We start from the raw sequence: 24707 nt of genomic DNA, 5'->3' as shown, positions 1-24707 counted from the left end.
ACTAGCCATCATTCGGCTATAGTGTGGACAGGAAGTGGTTAAGTCAAGGCACCCTTTGTGCATAATTTTAATCTCGAGGCATCCCATTCTAAAATGTAAAAAATGAAATGAATAGATTTACATATTACAGCTACATCCATACACATAGGACACCCAACATTAGAGGTGATTTATTCTTGCAAAACAAACACATCTTTGCACACTGGTACTGACTAGTATTCCAGTTTTTCTCTTGTCCCTTAAATTCTCGCCATCACTCAGCTACTGTGACCCAATGAAGAGCGGCAGGGGAGGGGTAAACAAGGGTGCTGTGTAGGTGCCGACATTCTTATTATCAACTGATGATGTCACTGGTTGTTAGGACGCCGGTGGCTGGAAGATTGTAATAATGTGCAAGGAAAACTTGTGGCGTTGTATAACTAAAAGGAAGGGCTTAATCCATTTGGTGGCTTATCTACATAAATTGGGCAATTTTTGGGCATTTTGCCTAGGCACCCTTGAAGAAACCTGAAGGCACCCTGGTTGAAAAAGGCTGCTCTATACCACACTTGTAACCTGAAATACTCAGCACTGCTGAGGGACTCTGCCCATTCCTCTATCCAGCTCTCCTCTCCTGAAATACTCTGCACTGCTGGAGGGCTTTGCTCCTTCCTCTATCTAACTCTCCCCTTCTAAAATAATCTGTTGTACTTGCGGACTCTGTTCCTTCCTTAATCTTAGATTTAGCAAAAACGATGTTGCGTATACAGTGTATACCAAATCTCTTGGATTCCGGGCTCTCTTGTCTGGCAGTAGTTGGTGGATTTTACACCCAGCACTGCCATAAAGGAGATAGCACAGGCTCTACTGTATGAGGCCTGGGTCCCATCAGTTTAACAGGGGGGCCCATGCAGCTGACAAGGAGGGGGGGGGGGGGATGATCAGAGCAGCAAGGAAGGGGACAATTCCTGAAACCTATCCCCCTGAGGATTCTCCCCCTCCTCCCTCCCACTGGTTTTCAGCTGCTGCAGGGGAAGCTACAGGGGAATCAGTTACAGTAATTATGCCCCCCCACTTCCTGTTGCTTCGATCACAACCTTGTCCTTACCCGGTCCTCAATCTGAATCACCCCTACCTCTTCCCATAGTGCCGACTCCCCTGTGTGGCTTCTCTTTTCTCTCCCTCCCATTGCCATTCAGTTGTTGTGGGGCACAGGGGGGACCAGTGTCAGAATGGAGAATGGGGACCGGTAAACATGTCAAGTGTTTATTTGCCTCTTAATTTCCTGAATGAACACAAGTGATTGGTACCGATTGCTTCTCTGTGCATTTATAAGTGAAGTAAAATGAACTGTGTTTACAATACTTCAGTTTGTGAATGAACAGGAAGCCTCTGTACAGAACAAATCCTGTACATTCATTCTGCAGTGCAGCTAAGGCTGCAGAGAAAGGGATTGAGGAATTTCTGTTTTCAAAAGTGAGTGATCAGGGGTCTAAACAGACTGACTAGACCCCTAATGTTTCACCAAAGCTCCCACCCATCTCCACAGGGTAAAAAATCTAAAAAATAAAATTGTAAAAAACTAAGAAAAACACAATTAAGACCTCATTCACACAGCTACTCTGGCCATGTGAGTGAGTGATTTGTTCACGTGGCTGGAGCTGCCTGGTACTGGATGGGGATATGGCGGCTGTACAAACACAGCAGCAGCTCCTAATCTGACAGGTGTACAGGTGTGGGTGAGTGGTCCCAAATGCACACTGTCTGTGTTTGGGACTATATATCTGCATCTATATGCCTGTGAAATTAGGACCTGCGGCTGCGTTTGTACAGCTCCTGCGTCCCCATAGCATACAATCCCTTGAAAAATTATTCATACCCCTTGACATTTTCCACATTTTTGTTACAACCAAAAACGTAAATGTATTTTATTGGAATTTTATGTGATAGATCAACGCAAAGTGGCACAGAATTGTGAAGTAGTAGGAAAATGATAAATGGTTTTCAATTTTTTTTCAAATAAATATGTGAAAAGTGTGGTGAGCATTTGTATTCAGCCCCCCGAGTCAATACTTTGTAGAACCACCTTTTCACTGCAATTACAGCTGCAAGTCTTTTTGGGGATGTCTCAACCAGCTTTGCACATCTAGAGAGTGATATTTTTGCCCATTCTTCTTTGTAAAATAGTTCAAGTTCTGTCAGATTGGATGGAGTTTGTCTGTGAACAGAAATTTTTAAGTCTTGCCACAGATTCTCAATTTAGGTCTGGACTTTGACTGGGTCATCCTAACACATGAATATGCTTTGATCTAAACCATTCCATTGAAGCTCTGGCTGTATGTTTAGGGTCGTATTCCTGCTGGAAGGTGAACCTCCGCCCCAGTCTCAAGTCTTTTGCAGACCCTAACAGCTTTTCTTCTAAGATTGCCCTGTATTTGGCTCCATCCATCTTCCAATCAACTCTGACCAGCTTTTCTGTCCCTGCTGAAGAAAAGCATCCCACAACATGATGATGCCACCACCATGTTTCACGGTTTGTTCAGGGTGATGTGCAGTGTTAGTTTTCCGCCACACATATTGTTTTGTTTTTAGGCCAAAAAGTTACAATTTGGTCTCATCTGAGCAGAACACCTTCTTCCACATTTGCTGTGTCCCTCACATGGCTTCTCGCAGGCTGTAAACTGGACTTATGGCTTTCTTTCAACAATGGATTTCTTTTTGCCACTCTTCCATAAAGGCAAGATTTGTGGAGTGCACGACTAATAGTTGTCCTATGGACAGATTCTCCAACCTGAGCTGTGGATCTCTGCAACTCCTGTAGTGTTACCATGGGCCTCTTGGCTGCTTCTCTGATTAATGCTCTCCTTGCCCAGCCTGTCAGTTTAGGTGGACGGTCATGTCTTGGTAGGTTTGTAGGTGTGTGATACTCTTTCCATTTTCTTATGATGGATTGAACAGTGCTCTGTGAGATGTTTAAAGCTTTGTGATAGTTTTTAATAACCTAACCCAGCTTTAATCTTCTCCACAACTTTATCCTTGACCTGTCTGGTGAGTTCCTTGTCCTTTATGATGCTGTTTGTTCACAAAGGTTCTCTAACAAATCTCTGAGGGCTTCACAGAACAGATCTTTATTTACCCAATACAGTTTTAGCTTTTAGATTTAGCAGGAATTTTGTTAGGTCTGTGTCCACTAATAATGGTTTTAGTGTATTTTTTGTGAACATATCATTTTGATATTTTCTGGAGAAAGAGGGGGTCCTGTCAGGTATGCTGCACGGGGGCCCTATGATCTCTAACAGCAGCCCTGGTAAAAGTGGTATGTGTGCGGACAGCTATATTTAACTCTTCCTCAGATGCTGCCTTGACAGGAGAGGAGTGAAATACACATCCCTTTACTAGAAATCTCCATATCGTCTTCCTACACAACTGCTGATCTCTCACATAGTTATTGGGTTTGCTCTGCAGCCCCTCGGTGTCAGCTTCCCAAGTCTGGTGAATTTATGGCTAATGTGACAACTGGCAGTCCTCTGCATCCCATTCATAAACTGTTACCCAGCAGGTGATACAGCCAGCGATGGCACATTGGAGGAATCAGATGACAAATGGAGAATACAATATACAACTAGGCTAATTTACTAAATGAGTTGAAAACCTTCACACTATAAACTGTGTGTGAATATTCACTTTAACTAGCTGATCATGTAAAAAGCAAACTCCTGTTCACTTTGAATTCCCAGTGATGTGCAGATGAAATAAGTAAACAAGAATTTGCTTTTAATAAGATTAAAAATAAAGAACATTTTCATGCAATTTGTTGTGTAAATGTTTTCAACTCTTTTAGTAACTCAGTCTCAAAATCTGCAAAGGATTTGTTAATTTGAAGGAATTATTTTATTCTCACTAACCTTCACATTCTGTTTTTTGTATTGCAAGCAATTAAAAAAACGAAATTACTTTGTACCTTTGCAGAACTTGAACTGGCTACCCCACCCCTAGATGGGATCATTCTTCCTGGAGTAACAAGGCATAGTATACTAGACCTCGCCAAGAAATGGGTGAGTACAAGTCTGTAAAAGTGCGTGCTAGGACAAGGTCCTCTGGCACCCAAGGCAAGGATGCCAAAATATGACCAGTTCTCCGCCCCCGCCTTTTAATTTCATGCTACATAACTGTAAACTGTTTACATAGACATGTGCACAGGGTGAGCCAGGTGTGCCTGGGCACATCCTATTCACTCTGTGCTGCACCAATGTCCCCTGTTGCACCAAAATACCCCAATGGAGCTCCTAAAAAAATTGTAAAAAAAAAAAAAAAAAAAAGTTTAAATAATTGTATAAAATAAAAAAATGGGCAAGTAATCATAATCATAATAAAAATAAACAACTGACACCAATCTCTGTCCCAATGACATCGGCCACTGCTCAACTGACACTGTCCATTGCCCTACTGCTATATAAATATATAAATATATATATATATATATATATATATATATATATATATATATATATATATATATATATATATATATATATATATATATATATAATATTTTTTTTTTTTTTTTTTTTCATTCTTTTTTTTTTTTTTTTTTTTTTTTTACCATTTGTATACAGTCATAGGTGTGTGCAGCCTATTGCATTAGGGTGTGCACACCAAAGCCTAAACACATATGTGTCTTTTTTTTTGTGTGTTATTCAGTATGCTGTACATGATTTCACAATAATATAAAACATGTTCTTTGCCAAGACTGCTCTTTGGTAAACATTTCTCATTCAAAGTCCCCAAAAAAACTCCCCCCTTTTTGTTGGAACCCATAAAAGAAATACTGTGTTTTATATCCCACATGCTTACTCTATATATTGAGTGGCCTCATTCAAAAGGCATACACAGAATCGCATAAACGCAGGGCATGCTAAAAACCACTTATAAATATTGACGCCAAGGTACTTGCCATATCATGGGTTAAAGGCAAGTCCTGTGCTACATGGGCCACTGGAGGGGCTGGGTGATGTTGGAAGATCTAGAGTAAAACAATATAAGCGACATAAAATCATCTGTATGGACATCGTGCATCTATGTAAGCCCAACGCGTTTCGTTGGGGTATACCAACTCTTCAGGGGCAAATGCAATGGTGATCTATAAATAAACATAACCATATGGTATAATATTTTAGCTGAATAATAGGAATAAGTAATGGGTGTAAGGGACAGGATGGACATCCCTATAAATACTTACGTCAACTGCATAGATGTGAACAGAGGATCAGAGCTGTTGGAAAGGTCTGGCATGGGAGCTGAGGTAGAGACATGGACAAGCAGGGAGCACTGTGGATTCCACAATGTCAATGTGCAAATGTAGGTGACCGTGAGCTAATACTTCTGCATAGATGAAAAAACAGATACTCAAAAAAACAACACCTGTTTCATATTTTGGTGTTTTTTTTTTGTGTATCTGTTTTTTTCATTTATGCTCAGTTCTTCTCTTCATCTGACCTAGTGTATGGGCTTTTAAAACTTCTCATCAATAATATTATACATTCAATGTATACTACTAATCTCAATCCACAGAAGTGTTGGCTCACTGTCACCTACATTTGCACATTTACCTTGAGGAATCCACAAGTGCTCCCTGCTTGTCCACGTATCTCTACTTCAGCTTCCATACCAGACCTTTCTAACAGCTCTGATTGGTGGAGGAGTTTTTCCGTCTGGATAGAGAAGAGTCTGGGTTGGCGGAGGTTGTACCAGGGGATCCTAGTGTCTCTGTCCCGTCAGAATCTGTGTCAGTGTCCCCCCAGTCTATGGTTCCCCAGTCAGTGTCAGAAAATGTGGTTGTCAAGTCTGTGTCCGCACCTATTATTTCTCCTAGTGTAGTGAAGGCAGCAGAGGGTGCTATACCAGAATGTATGGTAGTGCCAACCCCTCCTCATCATGGCAGAAGTGCAGCTGGAGGATCGGCAGACACCAAGGGGTGGAGTGAGGGGTGGGTTAGATAGTGGGTGGGGGGAGATGGGAAGGGAATGAGAGTGGCTGGTGCAGAATGCAAGGTGAATGATGTGGGGGGAGGGGTTAATGGGGGGGGCGGGTTTGGAATCGCATCCTGATGGCGAAATGTTTCTTAGTCTGGATTGTGTTTAACCACTTGCCGCCCGCCCATTGTCAAATGACGGCGGCAAAGTGGTTTCAAAATCCTGACTGGATGTCATAGACTGTCCTCAGGATTTTGAGCCGCTGCGCGCCCCCGGGGGCGCGCATCGCGGCAATCGTTGTTGCGGGGTGTCAGTCTGACACCCCACAACTACGATCTCGGTGAAGTCTCCGAAGGAGACTCTTTACCACGTGATCAGCCGTGTCCAATCACGGCTGATCACAGTGTAAATAGGAAGAGCTGGTGATCGGGTTTTCCTCACTCGCGTCTGTCAGACGTGAGTAGAGGAGAGCCAATCGGCTGCTCCTCTGACAGAGGGGGGGGGTCTGTGCTGATCGATTATTAGCTCATCCCCCCCGAGGATGCCCACACTGGACCACCAGAGATGCCAGCCAGTGCCCACAATGGGCATCACTGATTGGCATGCATTATTGTTTGGCACTGGCATCCATCAGTACAATACAATGCCGCCTATCAGTGCCCATCCATGCCAACTATATGTGCCCATCCGTGCCGCCTATCAGTGCCCATCCATGCCAATCCGTGCCAGCTATCAGTGCCAATTTGTGCCACCTATCAGTGTCCATCCGTGTCGCCCATCAGTGCCAAATATCAGTGCCCATCAATGCCACCTCATCAGTGCCACTTCATTGGTGCCACCTCATCCGTGCCGCCTTATCAGTACCCGTCAGTGCCGCCCCACAAGTGCCCATCAGTGAAGGAGAAAACGTACTTATTTATTTACAACGTTTTGAAACTGAAACAAAAAAAAAACATATTTATTTTTCAAAATTTTCGTTTTTTTTTTATTTGTTTAGCAAAAGATAAAAACCGTAGAGGTGATCAAATACCACCAAAAGAAAGCTCTATTTGTGGGAAAAAAATTATAAAAATGTCATTTGGGTACAGTGTAGCACGACCGCGCAATTATCATTCAAAGTGTGACAGCGCTGAAAGCTCAAAATTGGTCTGGGCAGGAAGGTGTTTAAGTGCCCGGTATTGAGGTGGTTAAGTTGAGGTTCGGGGTTTGTAGTCTTATTTTTTAATGGCAAAAAAAAAAAGTTTCTTTCTATGTTCTCTTGTCAGGAAACGGTTTTCTTTACTTGCTGATGTAAGCATACTTGTTTTTGTTTAGTTGTTTATTGTTGTGTAAATATGTTTTTATTAGTAAACTGTATGTTTGATTTTTTTTTTAATAAACAAAAATGTAAACTCTAATATTCCCATCACTTTCACACACTATTATACATTTATAAAGCTCTGAGATATTCCAAATTGCTGTACAGAGAACACTGATGACCCCTAGTGGTAGTAGCTTGGTGTGATATTAAAGATGTGTCTGTTTATGTGATCTCAGGATACTAAAACTGGCACAGCTGCTTGTATTAAATCTATACAGGCAGGTTTATGTATTACAATTTAGGGGCCTGTAACCTTTCTGTTGCCAGTGTAGTGTTACCCCTGCAAGAGCTTCTTGGTAGATTGGGTTCTCTGTTCTTCTGCCTTGCCTCTGAGAACAACCTCAATCCCACTGAACTACCAGGTTAAGCAGACTGATATAAGGCCCTGATACTGGGAGCACATTTATAGATATCCTGTTTACAAGTAAGGTTCAATATCAAAAAGCAAACACCAGAATGGTTACTGACGAATAAACCCAATATATTGTCACAGGTTGCAGTAAATAGCAGTGTGCAAATGAATGAGTAAGTAAAGGATTAGATCAATCACACTTCACTAGACAATATGTTCACTAGGCTATAACAGTGTAGGATGGTGTTCTTTCCAGCTAAATGGGAGTAAACCCGGTGATCTACAAAATCTGCAATAAGTAATGGTATTAGAAAACGGTAACATCAATGATAATAAATACTGCAATAAGGCTTCTGTAATCAGTAGGCTATATGCACTTTAGGGTGCACGCTATACGAATGGCAGCGATGAAATTCAAAACTCCCTAGAGAGGTACCTCTTACTATGGACAATAGGCAATTCACTTGTGAAGAGCTTTCTGAATGAGTAGTCTTTATCCCTAGTTCTTCAGCTGGCTAGCGTTGGGGTCCAGTCTTTACAGTGGTGCACATGAGTATAGTCCTAGTAAAGTCTGCATGCAGCAAATAATGCTGCTAGCTGGATGGCCAGTCCCTAGTGCTCGGTGCCTACTAGCAGCAACAGGTTAATGGCAGTAATGTCCTCTCACCTGTCCCAGCGATGTAGCAACAAGGGTCCTGCTGTTCAGATGTCAGCTCACTTCTGGATCTGCCTAGAATGACTCTAGACCTCAGCACACCACTGCAGGCTTGTAGCAGGTTGATGTGTGCAAACAGGAGCAGTGACATGCACACCTTGGTCTCCTTGTAGCAAAGCTCCCCCTGGTGGATGGAGGCGAGGTAGTGTCAATCCATTCAGCTGAACTCCATTGGGAGCACAGAAAGCACAGCAGCACAGTGTCATAAATCTCTGTCTCTAGCCCTAGCACCTGGCTACACTAGACAGAAAGGTCTGAAGATAGGGGTTAATTTTTATTTTAAAATGGAGATTCTTTTTTAAGAAATGTAAGAATGTACAGAAAAATAATTTAACCAAAAGCCAAAAACCATCAAGCAGGTTTATTCTAAATTCAAGCGGTGGGAGTCAAATAGTTAAAGTATTCTGATACGATATGTGTTTTGTACCTTTTCACAGGGTGAGTTTAAGGTGTCTGAACGTTACATCACCATGAAGGACTTGTTGACAGCATTGAAAGAAAACCGAGTGAAGGAAATGTTCGGTTCCGGTACAGCCTGTGTGGTTTGTCCAGTTGGAACTGTACAGTACAAGAATGAGGTGAGACTGAGCTGTCTGTGCTGACAGAGAATCAATGGTAGATATAATTCATTTGTCTGACAATATGGATGTCATGCTGTGCCACATTGTAGATCTCATTCTGTGAGCACATCGGAGCTTTTATTTAAGGAAAAACAGAAAAGAAACTGTAGTTTTATATATTTTTTCTTTTTATTAAGTTCTTATGTAATACAGTTGTGCACATAAGTTTACATACCCTGGCAGAATTTGAATTCTTGACCATTTTTCAGAGAATATGAATGATAACACAAAAACATTTTTCACTCATGGTTAGTGTTTGGCTGAAGCCATTTATTATCAATCAACTGTGTTTATGATTTAAAAAGAGTAATCACAACAGAACCTACCCAAATGACCCTGATCAAAAGTTTACATACCTTGGTGAATTTGGCCTGATAACATGCACACAAGTTGACATAAAGGCCTTTGAATGGCTATTAAAGGTAACCATCCTCACCTGTGATCTGTTTGCTTCTAATTGGTGTGTGTGCATAAAAGATCAGTGAGTTTCTGATAGACCCTTGCATCCTTCATCCGGTGTTGCACTGACGTTTCTGGATTCTGGAGTCATGGGAAAAGCAAAAGAATTGTCAAAGGATCTGCAGGAAAAGGTAGTTAAACTGTATAAAAAAAGAAAGGGATATAAAAAGATATTCAAGGAATTGAGAATGCCAATCAACAGTGTTCATACTCTAATCAAGCAGTGGAAAATGAGGGGTTCTGTTGAAACCAAACCACGGTCGGGTAGACCAACTAAAATTTCAGCCACAACTGCCAACAAAATTGTCCGGGATGCAAAGAAAAACCCACAAATAACTTCAGATGAAATCCAGGACTCTCTGAAAACATGTGGTGAGGCACTTGAAGAAAGATGGGCTGCATGGTTGAGTCATCAGAAGAAAGCCATTGCTACGCCAATGCCACAAAGTATCCCGCTTACAATGTGCCAAACAGCACAGAGACAAGCCTCAAACCTTCTGACACAAAGTCACACAAACACAAGGCCAAGTCGACCTATTATTGGCTACAGTAGAATAAAGTGAAGGTTCTGGAGTGGCCATCTCAGTCTCCTGACCTCAGTATCATTAAACCACTCTGGGGAGATCTCAAACGTGCAGCTCATGCAAAACAGCGCAAGAATTTACAGGAACTGGAGGCTTTTTGCCAAGTGGAATGGGCAGCTTTACCATCGGAGAAGATGAAGGGCCTCATCGACAAATACCGCAAAAAACGTCAAACTGTCATTGATGTAAAAAGGGGGCAATGCATGGTATTAAGAACTGGGTTAGGTAAACTTTTGATCAGGGTCATTTGGATAGTTTCTGTTGTCATTATGATTAAGGCCCCTTTCACATGGGTGGCTGTTCTGCCGCTGTTAAAAGCATGTTTTCTTTTCGAAATTCCAAGGCACAGTGATCACTTGCAGTTGTACATTGCGATTAGCTGCGTTTAGCTGTGTTGGAACATTCTTGTCATTTCTGATGTGCTTCCTGTTGTTTTTTCTTTCCTTCCTGCTACTGCTATCCACGGGAGAAATAGTACACTGTGATTTATCTGCAGTTATGTGCAGATAGCTGCAATAAATCGGTTCTGGACGCAATCAAATTTATTTTTTCTAACCGCACAAAAACCCCATGTAACGAAACCGTTGCTAAACGCGGTGTGTGAATGGGGCCATAGGAAAGCATTGCCTGAGTTTAGCTGTGGTAGATAACTTGATCTATCCGCAGCTAAAAGCTGAATTCGAATCGCCCTTGTTAAAGGGGCCTTTAAAAGAGTAAACACAGTTGATTGATAGTGTTTGGCTGAAGCCATTTATTAACCATGAGTGAAAGAAATGTTTGTGTTATCATTCGTATTCTCTGAAAAATGGCCAAGAAATCCATAAATTCTGCCAGGGTATGTAAACTTATGAGCACAACTGTACCTGCCTTTAACAGTTTTCTTGAAGCCCAAAAAATGGAAAGAATGTAGATAAAAAATGTAAATAAACGTTTTTTTTTTTTTTAAATCCTTTTTTTACAATTTATAAACAAAACGGACTACAGTTGGCCAAACCTGCAGCATGATTTTATGTGCAAGAAAAATGCTTTTTGTAGCTAAACAGACAAAATCGTAAGGATCTTCAGATTCCTTTGTAACAAAATTGTTTTAAAATGATTAAAAGTAGAGTATGAATTAGAAAGAAACCAACATTAATCATATACTTTATTGGTGGTTTGAAATGTTTGCATTTGTAGTTGTAACTATTTATTTTTTAATCCTTGTATTTTGGGTTTCCACAGAATTTACATATCCCGACAATGGAGAATGGACCTAAAATTGCTGCTCGTGTATTAAAAGAGCTGGCCGATATCCAGGTGGGTTATTACGCTCTTTGCCCTAGTTTGAAGGCAGGAACCCTTCTCATGCTTTGTAAAGTTTACTTTTATTAATTCATTCTAATGAATTAACTTTAATTTATAAGGTACTGAGCAATTTTGCAAAATGCAATCACAATTTATTTATAAAGGCTGATTTTAAAGCTGAACTGTAATGTCGGCATATAATAATTTCCCTTGATTGAGGGGAGAGAGGGAAACAACAGGCAATTACATTTTTTTTAAACACAATTGTTCTTGTTTGCAAAATACACCTGATTTTAGACCAAGTGACATAACGACTGCATCTGTCTGCTAGTCTTTGCTTTCAGTAAGATCATCATAAAATCTTTATTTTTTGCCAGAAAGATCATGTTAGCGTTAAACCCATGCGTTCATTATATGAAAAAAAAAACATCATCCCTAGGCGTTCTTGCTCCTATTAATATAGTGTAATCAAGCAAATGATTAGTAGAATGTATATCTAGAGCAGTGTTTCTCAACTCCAGTCCTCAAGGTGCCCCAATAGGTCATGTTTTCAGGCTTTTCATTATTTTGCACAGGTGATTTGATCAGTTTAACTGCCTTAGTAATTACCACAGTCGTTTATCTGAGGGAAATCCTGAAAACATGACCTGTTGGGGCGCCTTGAGGACTGGAGTTGAGAAACACTAATCTAGAGTCTGTACTACCCAGTGGCCAGCTGGGAGGAGCATGAATATCTAAAGGGATGCTGAGTTTGTGTTCTTCATATAACATTCAGAACAGCAGTATAGTAACTGGGGACAGATAGATTGATGGCAAACAAATAGCTGTAAGAGGCAGTCCAGTGACAATACGGATCAAGAGGAAGGGCTGTATGAGGCTAGAATTTGTTAAGGCTGAAAATAAGGTGGTATCCAGATACCTTCTGCAGCTTCTAATGATTGTGTTGTGAAGAAACGCTTTCAGCCCAAGAGGTGACTCTCTACATGGTTGCAAGGAGAAAGATACGGCTGAAGTTCTGCTTTAATCTAAAATCTGCCAAAAGATTGTTTAAAGCCATAGCCAGCATCCCAGATAAGTTCTGTATTCAGCAGTCATAGGCTGAAACTGAAGGAGGCAAGGGTCCTTGATGCATGAGGGCCCAGATCAAATTTAGCCATTTCAGCCTGCATCATTTAACCTGCCATCATATTGACCATGTGATCGGGATCATGCTGGTTGCTTCCTGGTCATTGGTGGAGACTGGAACCATTAGCCACTGCACGATCTGACAGCTAGCAGCCTGCACCTGTCTGTCAAATGGGAAATGTAGATGATCAAAACCCAACTGTAAGACATTGCGGTTGATTTGCTAAAACCGCAGAGTGCAAAATCTGGCACAGCTTTGCATAGAAACTAGGGATGGACCAATATAATTTATTTTTATTTTTTTTACGAGTACCGATACTTTTTTTTTTTTTTTTAGTACTCACCGCTACCAATTACTGATACCTACTGCAACCGTTTTGTTTACACCTTAGCTCTAAGTAATGGTTCAAAGCATTGAAAAGTTTTTTTACAAATTAAATAATTGTTTTTTTAAATGTTGAGCTTTTTCAATGTGAAACTTGTAAATATATGTTAAAGGTGTAAAAATATTAACAAGCAAACACAAAAAAAGTTTTAATTATTTATAGTTTATAAAATAGAAGTGAGCAAAAAAAAAAAATCAGCAGGAAAATAATTAAATGAAGGAGAATAAGGAGTTAACCAAGGCTGACCAGAGTAAATTATGGATTAATAATTGGTTAAACAGAGGAACATTTAATAAAAAAACAAAATAAAAATATTTTATTTGACAGGTTGTATTCATCTGACTTCATCTGCAGATTGAAGTTCATCCCTTTGATCTGTAGGTGAATAAACAGAAAGATACAAAAAGAAACCATGTTTATCTTTCCGTTTCAGTAGCTGAGCAATGTTGTTGATAAACATTGCCCGCTCCAATTGCCGTGACTTTGTTTACACTTCAGCTGTCAACAGGGGAAACCCACTGACAAATGAATGAGTCATCCATTGTTAACGACGTGCCTGGCCTGCTCCTTAACAACCAATAATTGCTGTGTTTTTTTTTTTGTTTTGTTCTTTTACATTTTAGCTATCAGTGTGGAAAAGTATCGGTTTCTGGTATTGGAGCATTTGCACAAGTACCAATGTGCAAATGTCTAGTATCACCACTGATGTCTGTATCAGTGCAACCCTAATAGAAACCAATCCTCTTCCAGGTTTTTTGTCAAAGCTTAATTAAACAAGCTGAATTTGGAAGCTGATTGGTTTCTATGGAGAGCTGCAGCAGATTTTGCACTCTCTAGTTTTAGTAACTCAACCCCATTGTGTTGGGAAGCATTAGTTTACAGATTACAGTCAGGAAATTTATTAAAAAGAATAGGTAAATGTTTTCAGTTGAATTCATTTCATGTATTTTGTTTAAGTTTTGTAATATACAAATTCAATTTTGTGTAAGGTTATCACTGTCCTATTTTTGTTTTGTATAAAACCAAAATGATAAAGAAGGCGCTATTAAACTAAATATCTCCTCATACTTATGGGATAAATAATTTGGACTTTAAACACTACAAGATTAACAATGTGCAATAAATAATATTATTACAAAAATGAAAAACTGTGGGTATAAAATCATACCGTTCATATATAAATGTGCAATCGTGATTAGTTTGTGCACATAGAATAGTGCTAAAAAATACAAATATAAAGTCCTTATTGAATTGTGCCCACAATTCGATTCTATATTACCGTATATACTCGAGTATAGGCCGACCCGAATATAAGCCGAGGCCCCCAATTTACCCCCAAAAAAACTGGCAAACTTATTGACTCGTGTATAAGCCGAGGGTGAGACATGCCTGTCCATCCCTGTGTGTGTGTCCGTCCATCCCTGTGTGTCCGTCCATCCCTGTGTGTCCGTCCATCCCTGTGTGTCCGTCCATCCATCCCTGTGTGTGTGTGTGTCCATCCATCCATCCATCCCTGTGTGTGTGTGTCTCCATCCATCCATCCATCCATCCCTGTGTGTGTGTGTCTCCATCCATCCATCCATCCCTGTGTGTGTCCCTGTGTGTGTGTGTGTCTCCATCCATCCATCCATCCATCCGTGTGTGTGTGTCTCCATCCGTGTGTGTGTGTCTCCATCCGTGTGTGTGTGTGTGTGTGTGTGTGTGTGTGTGTGTGTGTGTGTGTGTCCAGCCTACCTGTGTCCCGAGCCTTTGTCCCGAGCCTCCGTCCCGTGTCGTGCCTTGCCTTCGTCCCGTCCCGTCCCGTCCCGTCCCGTGCCGTGCCTTGCCTTGCCTCCGTCCCGTGCCCTCTTCGTCGGCGGCCATTGTAAAATTCAAAAGCCGCGCCTACTCCTTCGCCTGTGATAGGCGGAACACTGAATTTCCCAGCAGCCTGTGTTCCGCCTATCACGGACGTCGTATCATCCTCGTCCGTAGTACGAGGATGATACGACGTCCGTGATAGGCGGAACACAGGCTGCTGGGAAATTCAGTGTTCCGCCTATCACAGGCGAAGGCGGAGCCGGAGGCGCGGCTTTTGAATCATAGAATGGCCGCTGTCTGTCTGCTCGACACGCTGATCGAGCAGTCAGACAGCGATGACTCGAGTATAAGCCGAGGGGGGCACTTTCAGCCTCAAAAAAGAGGCTGAAAATCTCGGCTTATACTCGAGTATATACGGTACGTTAAAGGTTGTTTTTTTTTTTTTTTTTTTTTTTTTTTTAAATAACAAACATACCATACTTGCCTCCAATGTGCAGTTTGTTTTGCACAGAGTGGCCCCAATCCTCATCTTCTGGGGTCCCTCGGTGGCTGTCTCGGCTCCTCCCTGCAAGAGCTAACCCCCCTCTGGGAAGCGCTCTCCCAAGGGGGTTAGTTTGCGGGTATGCTCCTGTGTGATCCACTTGGCGGCCATAGTGTATCACTCGGCCCCCGCCCCCTGATGCGCCACGTTGATTTGATTGACAGCAGCGGGAGCCAATGGCTACACTGCTATCAATCATCCAATGAAGAGCCCACAAGAGCTGGGGAAAAGCAACACAGGAACGGGCCAACGGAGATTCTGGGCTCGGAGGAGCCGGAGAGTGCAAGGTGTTTCAATCCATTAAGGTAAAAAAACACAAAGCTTTACAACCCCTTTAAATGCTTCCCATTCACTGTGTGTCTTTGGTCAAATCCAAAAATAAACATGCTTCACCACCAGTGATATAAATGCTCACTCACCAGAGCCCGTGGGCCCGCTGGACCACAAAGCATGTATAATAAAATTTGCCAGCATGGGACTCCTGATTGATTCCTCTCCACTTCACAGATGTTCCTTCCACTCAGCAAACGGTAATCATGCAACACGGTTTTACATGTTTATGTTGGTTGCGTTGGTGCCAGTCTGGGCACCCTGACATGTAAGTGCAAACAATTGGGGATTGGTTTTAAGTGGAAATTTTAAAATAAAACTGTGTTGCACAATTACTGTGTTATTTTCTTTCTGGGTATTTGGTGTATATCCCGCTGAGGGGAAGGAACATCTGTGAAGTGGAGAGGAATCAATCGGGAGTCCCATGCTGGCAAACTTTATTATTGTATATGTTTTGTGGTCCAGTGGGCCTTTGGGCTCTGGTGAGTGAACATTTGTATCACTGGTGGTGGAGCACGTTTATATTTTGATTTCACCAAAGACACAGTGGATGGGAAGTAATTAATTAAAGGGCACATTTATATATGAACTGTATGATTTTATATCCACAGGTTTTTGTTTTTTTTGGAATAATGTTATTTATTGCGCCTTTTTAATCTTGTAGTGTTTAAAGTCCAAATCATTTATCACATAGAAGTCTGAGGAGATATTTTGTTTAATAGCTCCTTTATAATTTTGGTTTTATGTAATAGTGTGATTCACACTTTAAGGGGGCAGCTGTCACTTCTTTTTTTTTTTTTTATTTATTTATTTATTTATTTATTTATTTTTGCACAGGGTGGTTGCCTTTTTATATCTGAGAAAAATATTTTTGGTGTGGCTTCTTATTCTTTTTATTCACTTTTATTGTATTTTATGATTTCAGTATGGAAGAATGGAGAATTCCTGGACCATAGTGGTGGGCAGCTCCTAGACACCATCCCGAATTGTGAACACAAAGGACACAAGACATACAAGTAGAGCCCGCTGTATAGTATCGCCCGGTGTATTGTGGGTGTCGGTGTTCCTATCCATGGGTTTAGCTAATAGAAATCTTTTCTAGCTGTAGAAATCTGTGAAACACAATAAGCACTTTTCCCAATCATATCTTGAATGAGGTGTCTCGTACTAATGTGCTCAAAGTATCAACCATAAATTCTCCTCCAATGCACCAATATCAGGGAACAGTGTGAAGTCCCTTTACTCTGTGCTTGCTTTAATGTGGATTAATCAGGGTTTTATGCATTAGATTATCTGTTTTATTACATTGTGGTGAGAAGCACACAAAAATGTGAACAGTTTTGTATCTGTAGCAGCCAAAGGACATTTTAATTAGGGTATTTTATACTTTAAATTCTCGCAGAGCAATATCTGATGAAGCACAAGGTTTGTGAAGCACAAAGTGATGCCCAAGATCCGACTATTGTGTCAGTTATATAGCTTTTGTATCATCATATATAAAATAAATGGCGCTACAATTTAGAAATGACTAGACTTATTTCGGTAACAGCCAGCAGATCCCAGTATTACCCCATTCATTTAGTGGAATAGATTGAATATTTGAGACAGCTGATACCTACAATAACTAGGGCTCCTCTGCCACCATTGCCCAATTCCAGGAGGTGATGGTTATTCGGGGGCCAGGCTGAGGGGTAGGCCGAGGAGGCAGTTGCCTTAGGTACAGGAGAGGAGCGCAAACTGGGCAGGACCTGCAACCTATGCTGCTGAAATAGTTCACAGCACAAAGGGTGAGGTGGGGGGCATTTTGGACCTTTTGTCTTGGGTGTTAAATAACCTTGTCCCGAGCATGGTGCTTGGGGATAAGTGGAATAGATTTAGCTGTGAAATGACTGATTTTGCCAATGAATCTTCACCAAGTCCTTGACGTTTTAATTTTCCTCACTGAGCTGCTTAGGAGAAATTTGCGCATTTTATTTAGAAGGTTTTTAGGTAGCTTAGCTTATCTCATTTAATGTTTTGTATTTTCCCCTTTTTATACATATATTTATTTCTGGACTGTTATTCTTATTCTTTTTTTGCTGTGTGTTTTTTCTTGTGAGAAAAAAGCATAATATTACGCGGCTAATAAGGGGCCATTTTTTTATTTTTTTTTGGGCACGAGCACAGTCCAGAATAGATAAGTGGAGCTTCTGTAACCCCTTAGAGACTTTTCAAGTCTAATGCACCCTTATGAACCAGCTTAATTCTACATTTATTCCAAAATGCTGGGCCTTGCTGGAGGTAAACCTGTTCCAGGTCACAGACTCTCTGTGATTGATTTACTAAAAGCAGTAGCTTTTACTTCGCAAAGGAAGTTGCACTTTTTTTGACAATTTACCCAGAGGTCAGCAAATCAGGTAAAGCTCTGCTGAATTCCATCATCCAATAATATGCAAGCAAAAATGCTATTTTTTTTTTTTTTATTGCACATGATTGAGTATTCTTCGTAAAGTGAAATTTCACCTTATCCACTAAGCTCTGGGAAAACTTCCCTTGCAAAGTTAACAGCTGATTTACCTTTAGTAAATCAACCCCAGTGACTAGTTCAGTAAAGCTAGGATGAGATTGACAGTTCCGCGGTTTCTCTTTTTTAAACCAGCCAGTAGGTTCAAGAAAAATCCAGTATGGTTGAGATTCACCATGCATTGTGCAATAGTTTCAGATGCACATGAGCTGACGTTTCAGCACAGCACATTGTGGCCATTGCAATGTATACGGATACACTTTTCTAAACAGTTCCAGATTTAACAAAAATCAAAACCACAATATTTCCACCATCGGTGATGACGTTCGTTTGTGGACTTTTTTCATTGGTCACACTCCAAGTAGTTTAATATTCAGGATGGGCAGCTGTAGGGGTTGTAGTCGTCTGTTCTGTGCCAGCAATAATATTGATTGATCTGTACTGTATTATCTAGTTATTTCATTATAATCAGACCAATGGCTGATGATTACTATATGAAGTGGTTGTCTCAACCTGAACACTCCAGATATTTTGTGTTCATTTGTGGGTTTATGTGAATTCTCAATAAATAGTGTTTAATAAAAAGGATTTCCACGGGTAGTCTTTTTTTTTTATTTTTTTTATTCTTTATTTTCAGTTTCCAGAACATGCAGGAACATTTTTGAAGATTACACAAGTATACAGGTTGGGTTTTTACAATACACATTGCTTAAAACAAGGTACAACTTAGAATGTGTTGAAAACAGATCAAGACAAAGAAGTTTATCACATTCATCTACAAAAGGGGTCTCCAAACTTACTAAACAAAGGGCCAGTCTACTGTCTTTCAGACTTTTTAGGAGGGCTGTACTGTGGCCTTTGGGAGCAGAAAATGTCTCATATTCCATGAGTAAACAGTGCTTGGTGGTCAGTGAGAGTAAATTACATGGCGCATGTGGTCAGTAGGAGGAAGAATAGTGCCCCATCACTGGTATTATGGAGAGAAATAGTGGCCCATCATTTGTATCAATGGGAGAAAAAGGGTCCCTTTGTTGGTGTCAGTGGGAGGAATAGTGCCTCACTGTTGGTATCAGTAGGAGCAGTAGTGCCCCGTCACTGGTATTAGTGGGAGAAATGGTGCCCCATCACTGGTGTCAGTGGGAGGAATAATGCTTCGTAATAGTGGCCCAGGGGCTGGGTAAAGGCTAGCAAAGGGCCACAACTAAGCCCCTGGGCCGCAGTTTGGAGACCACTGGTCAACAGAAGCAGCACACTGAACACTTATACATTTTAGCAGCCTCAGTGAATGCAGTCCCCAACCTGCCCATTCCAACATATATTTCCCGTAAGGCCTAGAACATGTATACTAATGTTTAAAGAAAGGAAATAGTGTTTCGAATTAAGTCTCTCATTGCTATCAAGAAAATCATACAGGTCCCACAAAGGTAGATAACTTTTCACTACGACAAGAAGTAAAAATAAAACTTAGGAAGATTAGATGGAGCAGACCAGAAGGAGATAGTAAAACTAGGAGGGAAGGGTTGGAAATGTAGAGGGGTGAATGAGGAATGGGAAAGATATGTGTATGACCTATGGTGACTAGGGATGAGCTTCGTGTTGGCTGTTCGTCCGTTCGGCTAAGTCCGAACATTTTGGTCCGTTCGCGCCAAATTCGTGTGGTGCTCACGGCCCACAATGCACTGCGATGGCGCAGTGCATTGCTGGCTCATGATTGGCCAAGCATGCACTGTGACCCCGCATGCTTGGCCAATCGCAGCGCCAGCAGCGAGGAGAGCCATGATTGGCCACAGGCAGGATGCCTGTGGCCAATCATAGCTCAGGCTGTGTAGTGCACGCCCCACACTATATAAGGCCGCCAGCGCGGCGGCCTTGTGTAGTGTGTTGGCGTCTGAAGCAGTGGGTATTCTGTGTACCTTCAACGCAGTACACACCGATCGTTTTCGGACGATTTTCGATCTTGCTGTTGTGTAGTGGTTATTGTCTGCGTGCCCTGACCGCAGTATACACCGCTATATTCACCTCACCTATATAGCTAGTGATCTATCTTTTTATAATAGAGCTTGCAGTCAGTAGTGTTAGGAGATAGTGCGTGCTGTCTGCGTGCTCTGTACCCAGTACATACCGCTATATCCACCTACATAGCTCTTCTCTATTTGAGCCCACTTGCCATCTGCAGGAGTTATTGGAAGTTGTGTGTGCCTCCAGCACAGCACAGTATACATCTGTATATACCCCTTTATCTCTGGTGTTCTATAATAAAGGCATCTGCAGGAGTTAGTGGGTGTTGTGTGCCTCTAGCACAATATACACTACCCAACTGCTTTTTTACCCAACTCCCTTCAGGCCATTACCATGTCTGGAAGGCCAGCAAGGAGAGGCAGACAGGCGCGAGCCGATAAGAGGGCAAGCAGGCTTTGTGTCTAGAGACAACAGTGCTGGTCGTGGACGCGGTGCATTGTCATCAGCACGTGGCCATGGGACACGCTTGTCCTTCTTTTCGGCAGCTGGACATGTTGAACCGCAACATGCCAACAACTTGGTAGAGTGGATGACCAAGCCCTCTTCATCCTCCTCATCCTCTCTCACCCAGTCTCAGGGTACTAGCAAAGCAGCTGCCAACGCATCGTCTTCCCTCCTCTCAATGTCCTCATCAGTGACTCCTTCCCTAGACCCACCACGTCCTCCTGAGGAGTCTCCTGAACTCTTTGAGCACAGTGTTGGGTACATGCTCCAGGAGGATGCCCAGTGTTTTGTGGGCTCTGATGATGACACTCAGCTAGAGGAAGGCAGTAGCGTGAGCGCAGAGAGAGGGGATGCTCAAGAAGGACAGCAATCTGGCAGTCATGTTCCACAAGCTGCAGCATACTGCCAGGTTTGCTACAGCGATGAAGAGGGAGGGGATGATGAGGGCACTGACTCCACGTGGGTGCCTGGAAGGAGAGAGGAGGAGGCACATGTCCAACGATGCAGGATGCCCTCCGGGGGCCAGCTTAGGGGCAGCACACCGACTGAATCACACCGCAGAGCTCCGCCTGTGCAGAGCGCTGCCTCTGCGCGTTATTCTAAAAGTTCTTTGGTGTGGGCCTTTTTTGAGACGAGTGCATCAGATCGCACCGCTGCTATTTGCAACATATGTCTCAAGCGTATCTCACGTGGCCAAAACATCAGCCGCTTGGGCACCACATGCTTGACCAGACATATGTTGACCTGCCATGCAGCTCGTTGGCAAGCGTACCTCAAAGACCCACACCAAAGAACAAAGCGGACCTCTCCTTGCTCCTCATCAGCTGGCATCTCCAACCCCACTAGACCTTCAGTCCTCTCTGAAACCTGCTCTGAGAGGAATGAAGGTGTAGAATTAGGTGTGTCACAGCCAAGTGCTTCCGGGAACTCTGCTAGCGGTACACCCACGTCCGATTATAGCAGGCAAATGTCCCTGCCCCAGCTGCTGGACTGGCGAAAGAAGTTCACTCCCAGCCATCCACATGCCCAGCGGTTGAATTCTAGCTTGGCTAAATTGCTAGCACTTCAACTGCTGCCTTTTCAGTTGGTAGACTCGGCCCCCTTCCGTGAGTTTGTACAATGTGCGCTTCCTCAGTGGCAGGTCCCCAAACGCCACTTTTTCTCACGGAAGGCGATTCCGGCTCTCTACCGGCATGTGGAAGGCAGTGTCCTTGCCTCGCTGGACAGGGCGGTCAGCGGTAAGGTGCATATTACCGCTGACTCATGGTCCAGCAGGCATGGACAGGGACGTTACCTGTCTTTCACGGCCCATTAGGTCACTCTTCTGGCAGCTGGGAAGGATACAGGACAAGGTGCAGTAGTGTTGGAGGTTGTTCCGCCACCACGCCTCCAAAATGCTACTATTGGTTGTGACACGCCTCTCTCCTCCACCCCCTCCTCTTCTTCTTCCTCCATGGCCTCTTCCAGTGCTCTGTCCTCAGAACCAGCGGTGCTTCGTAGGCGTTCCAGGGGCTACGCAAGTACGCAGGCAAAACGATGCCATGCCGTGCTTGCGCTGGTTTGTTTGGGGGACAGGAGCCACACTGGGGCGGATGTTTTGTCAGCTCTGCAGGGGCAGGCCGAGAGGTGGTTGACACCACGCCAGCTCAAGCCAGGAATGGTGGTTTGTGACAATGGCACCAACCTTCTCTCCGCCCTCCGACAGGGACAACTGACCCATGTGCCCTGTGTAGCTCACGTCCTTAACCTGGTGGTACAGCGGTTCTTGGGCAGGTACCCTGGCTTACAGGATGTCCTGAAGCAGGCCAGGAAAGTGTGCATTTCCGCCGATCATTTAATGCCTGTGCTCGGCTGGCTGAGCTCCAAAAGGAGTTGAACCTGCCCAAGAACCGCCTTATATGTGACATGCCCACCAGATGGAACTCAACATTGGCCATGCTGCAGCGGCTGCACACGCAGCAGAGGGCCATCAATGAGTACCTGTGCGACTACGGCACCAGGACAGGGTCAGGGGAGCTTGGTTTTTTCTCACCATGCCAGTGGGGCATGATCGGGGATGCATGCACTGTCCTGTCACCGTTTGAGGAGGCCACAAGGATGGTGAGCAGTGACAGTGCATGCATCAGTGACACTGTACCTCTTGTCCATCTCTTGGAGCATACGCTGCGTGGAATAATGGACAGGGCACTTGAGGCAGAACAGAGGCAGGAAGAGGAGGACTTCCTTGCCTCTCAAGACCCCCTTTATCCAGACAGTGTTCCTGCTGTGCCACCCATCACACAGGAAGAGGATGAGGAGGAGGAAGAGGAGGAGGAGGAGGATGATTGTGTCAGCATGGAGGTGGAGGCTGGCACTCAGCATCAGCAGCAGCAGCAGCAGTCTTGTAGGGATGATTTACAGTCCCAAGAAACACGTGGACTTGTACGTGGCTGGGAGGAGGTAGCTGCAGATCATGTTGTCCTTAGTGACCCAGAGGACTCCGGGCCGAATGCCTCAGCTAACCTACGCTGCATGGCCTCCCTGATCCTGCAAAGCCTGCGGAAGGATCCTCGTATTATTCGAATCAAGGAGAGGGACCATTACTGGCTGGCCACTCTCCTTGATCCACGGTACAAGGGTAAGGTTGCCGACCTTATCTTGCCATCGCAGAGGGAGCAGAGGATGAGACATCTCCGGGAGGCCTCGCAGAAAGGTCTGTGCAACGCGTTCCCAGAGACTGGGAGGTTACAAACTCCTGGTCCTGGACAACGTGTTGCTGAGGCATCGGTCAGAAGGAGCGGTGGAGAAGGTGGCCGTCTGATGCTTTCAGACAATTTTTTAGTCCGCAGCCCCAAGGTATGATCGGTTCCAGCACCCATCGCCAGTGTCTGATTTACATGGTGCAGGAATACCTAGGGGCAAGGTCAGACTTGGACACCTTTCCCACCGAAAATCCTCTGGCTTACTGGGTCTTGAGGATGGATCACTGGCCAGAGCTTGCACAGTATGCAATTGAGCTACTGGCCTGTCCTGCATCCAGCGTTCTTTCGGAACGCACCTTCAGTGCTGCTGGTGGCTTTGTTACCGATCACAGGGTGCGCCTGTCCACCGAATCAGTTGATCGACTGACCTTCATCAAGATGAATCAGTCTTGGATCACCCACAGCTACCAAGCACCTGAAGCTGATGTAACAGAATAATTTTTTTTGAAATATCGCATCCCTTCAAGACTGCCTATGCTGATGCTGAGTGACTGTCCTGTTATGTTGATTATCTATCCTCTTCCTCCTCCGCTGATATGTTGGAAGAACATTTCTGGTTCTGGTTGATGCCATCAGCCCAATTTTTCTGCCCCTGTTTAACAGGGGCGTTTAAGTACAATTTTTGATGCAATGCTTTGCAGCAGGGCTAATTCCTGCAATCAAACAAGAGTATATGGGAGAGGTTGCAGTGTGGTGGCACCAGTGCCTAAGGCCCAATTTTTCTGCCCCTGTTTAACAGGGGCGTTTAATTGCAATTTTTGATGCAATGCTTTGCAGCAAGGCTAATTCCTGCAATAAAACTAGAGCATATGGCAGAGGTTGCAGTGTGGTGGCACCAGCACCAGTGCCTAAGGCCCAATTTTTCTGCCCCTGTTTAACAGGGACATGTAATTACAATATTTGATATAATATTTCACAGGAGGGCCCCTTCCTGTGCCCACCCAGAGTAACGGTGAGGACTTATAGTGTTGTGGCACCAGCACCACAACCACCAAAGGTCAATTTTTCCACCACTGTTCAACAATGGCATGTAATTACAATTCTTGATATAATCGTTCACGGCAGGGCGCTCCAGCGCCCACCAAGAGTCACTTTGAGGGCTTACAATGTTGTGGCAAAACCAACACCTTGTTCCGCCATTTCTGCGGAGCATATAGGGCAGGCCCCTACTTTCAAACATCCAATTTACAAACATCTCCTACTTGCAAATGGAAGGAGAAAACAGCAAGTGAGATGAAAAAAGATGGACGACAAAACAAATTATACAGGGGTGATAACCCTTCCCTATGTTTTCCAAAAAGCTTAAAAATAGTTTTTTTTGACTGGAGCTACACTTTAAAAATGTACCAGTTGAAAATTACAAACAGATTCAACTTAACACAACAAACCTACACAGTCCCTGTCTTGTTTGCACCGCCTGTATACTGCTGTTCTGAGTATATAGGGCCTGGGGGCCACAAGCATTTCCTTTTTTTAATATGGGTACGGGGTTC

At 43.3% G+C, this 24707-nt stretch overlaps 1 protein-coding gene across 2 annotated transcripts in view; it reads left to right on the top strand.

The window, feature by feature from the left end:
* BCAT1 (branched chain amino acid transaminase 1) overlaps positions 1-18598 on the top strand; it is a 99854-nt gene extending 81256 nt beyond the window's left edge. For both annotated transcript variants that reach the window (XM_077468737.1, XM_077468736.1), the window contains exons 8-11: positions 3949-4034; positions 8816-8956; positions 11263-11337; positions 16433-18598. In XM_077468737.1, the coding sequence (XP_077324863.1) occupies positions 3949-4034; positions 8816-8956; positions 11263-11337; positions 16433-16480 (350 nt within the window). In that variant the 3' untranslated portion in view covers positions 16481-18598. The remainder of the gene's footprint in view (positions 1-3948; positions 4035-8815; positions 8957-11262; positions 11338-16432) is intronic.
* The last annotated feature ends 6109 nt before the right edge of the window (positions 18599-24707 follow it).

This window comes from Lithobates pipiens, unplaced genomic scaffold (assembly GCF_037356315.1).
Source record: "Lithobates pipiens isolate NorthernLeopardFrog02 unplaced genomic scaffold, aLitPip1_a1.2 Scaffold_8, whole genome shotgun sequence".
Taxonomy (NCBI): Eukaryota; Metazoa; Chordata; class Amphibia; order Anura; family Ranidae; genus Lithobates; species Lithobates pipiens.
Note: the sequence above shows the minus strand (reverse complement) of the source record. Positions and strands in the feature narration are given on the sequence as shown.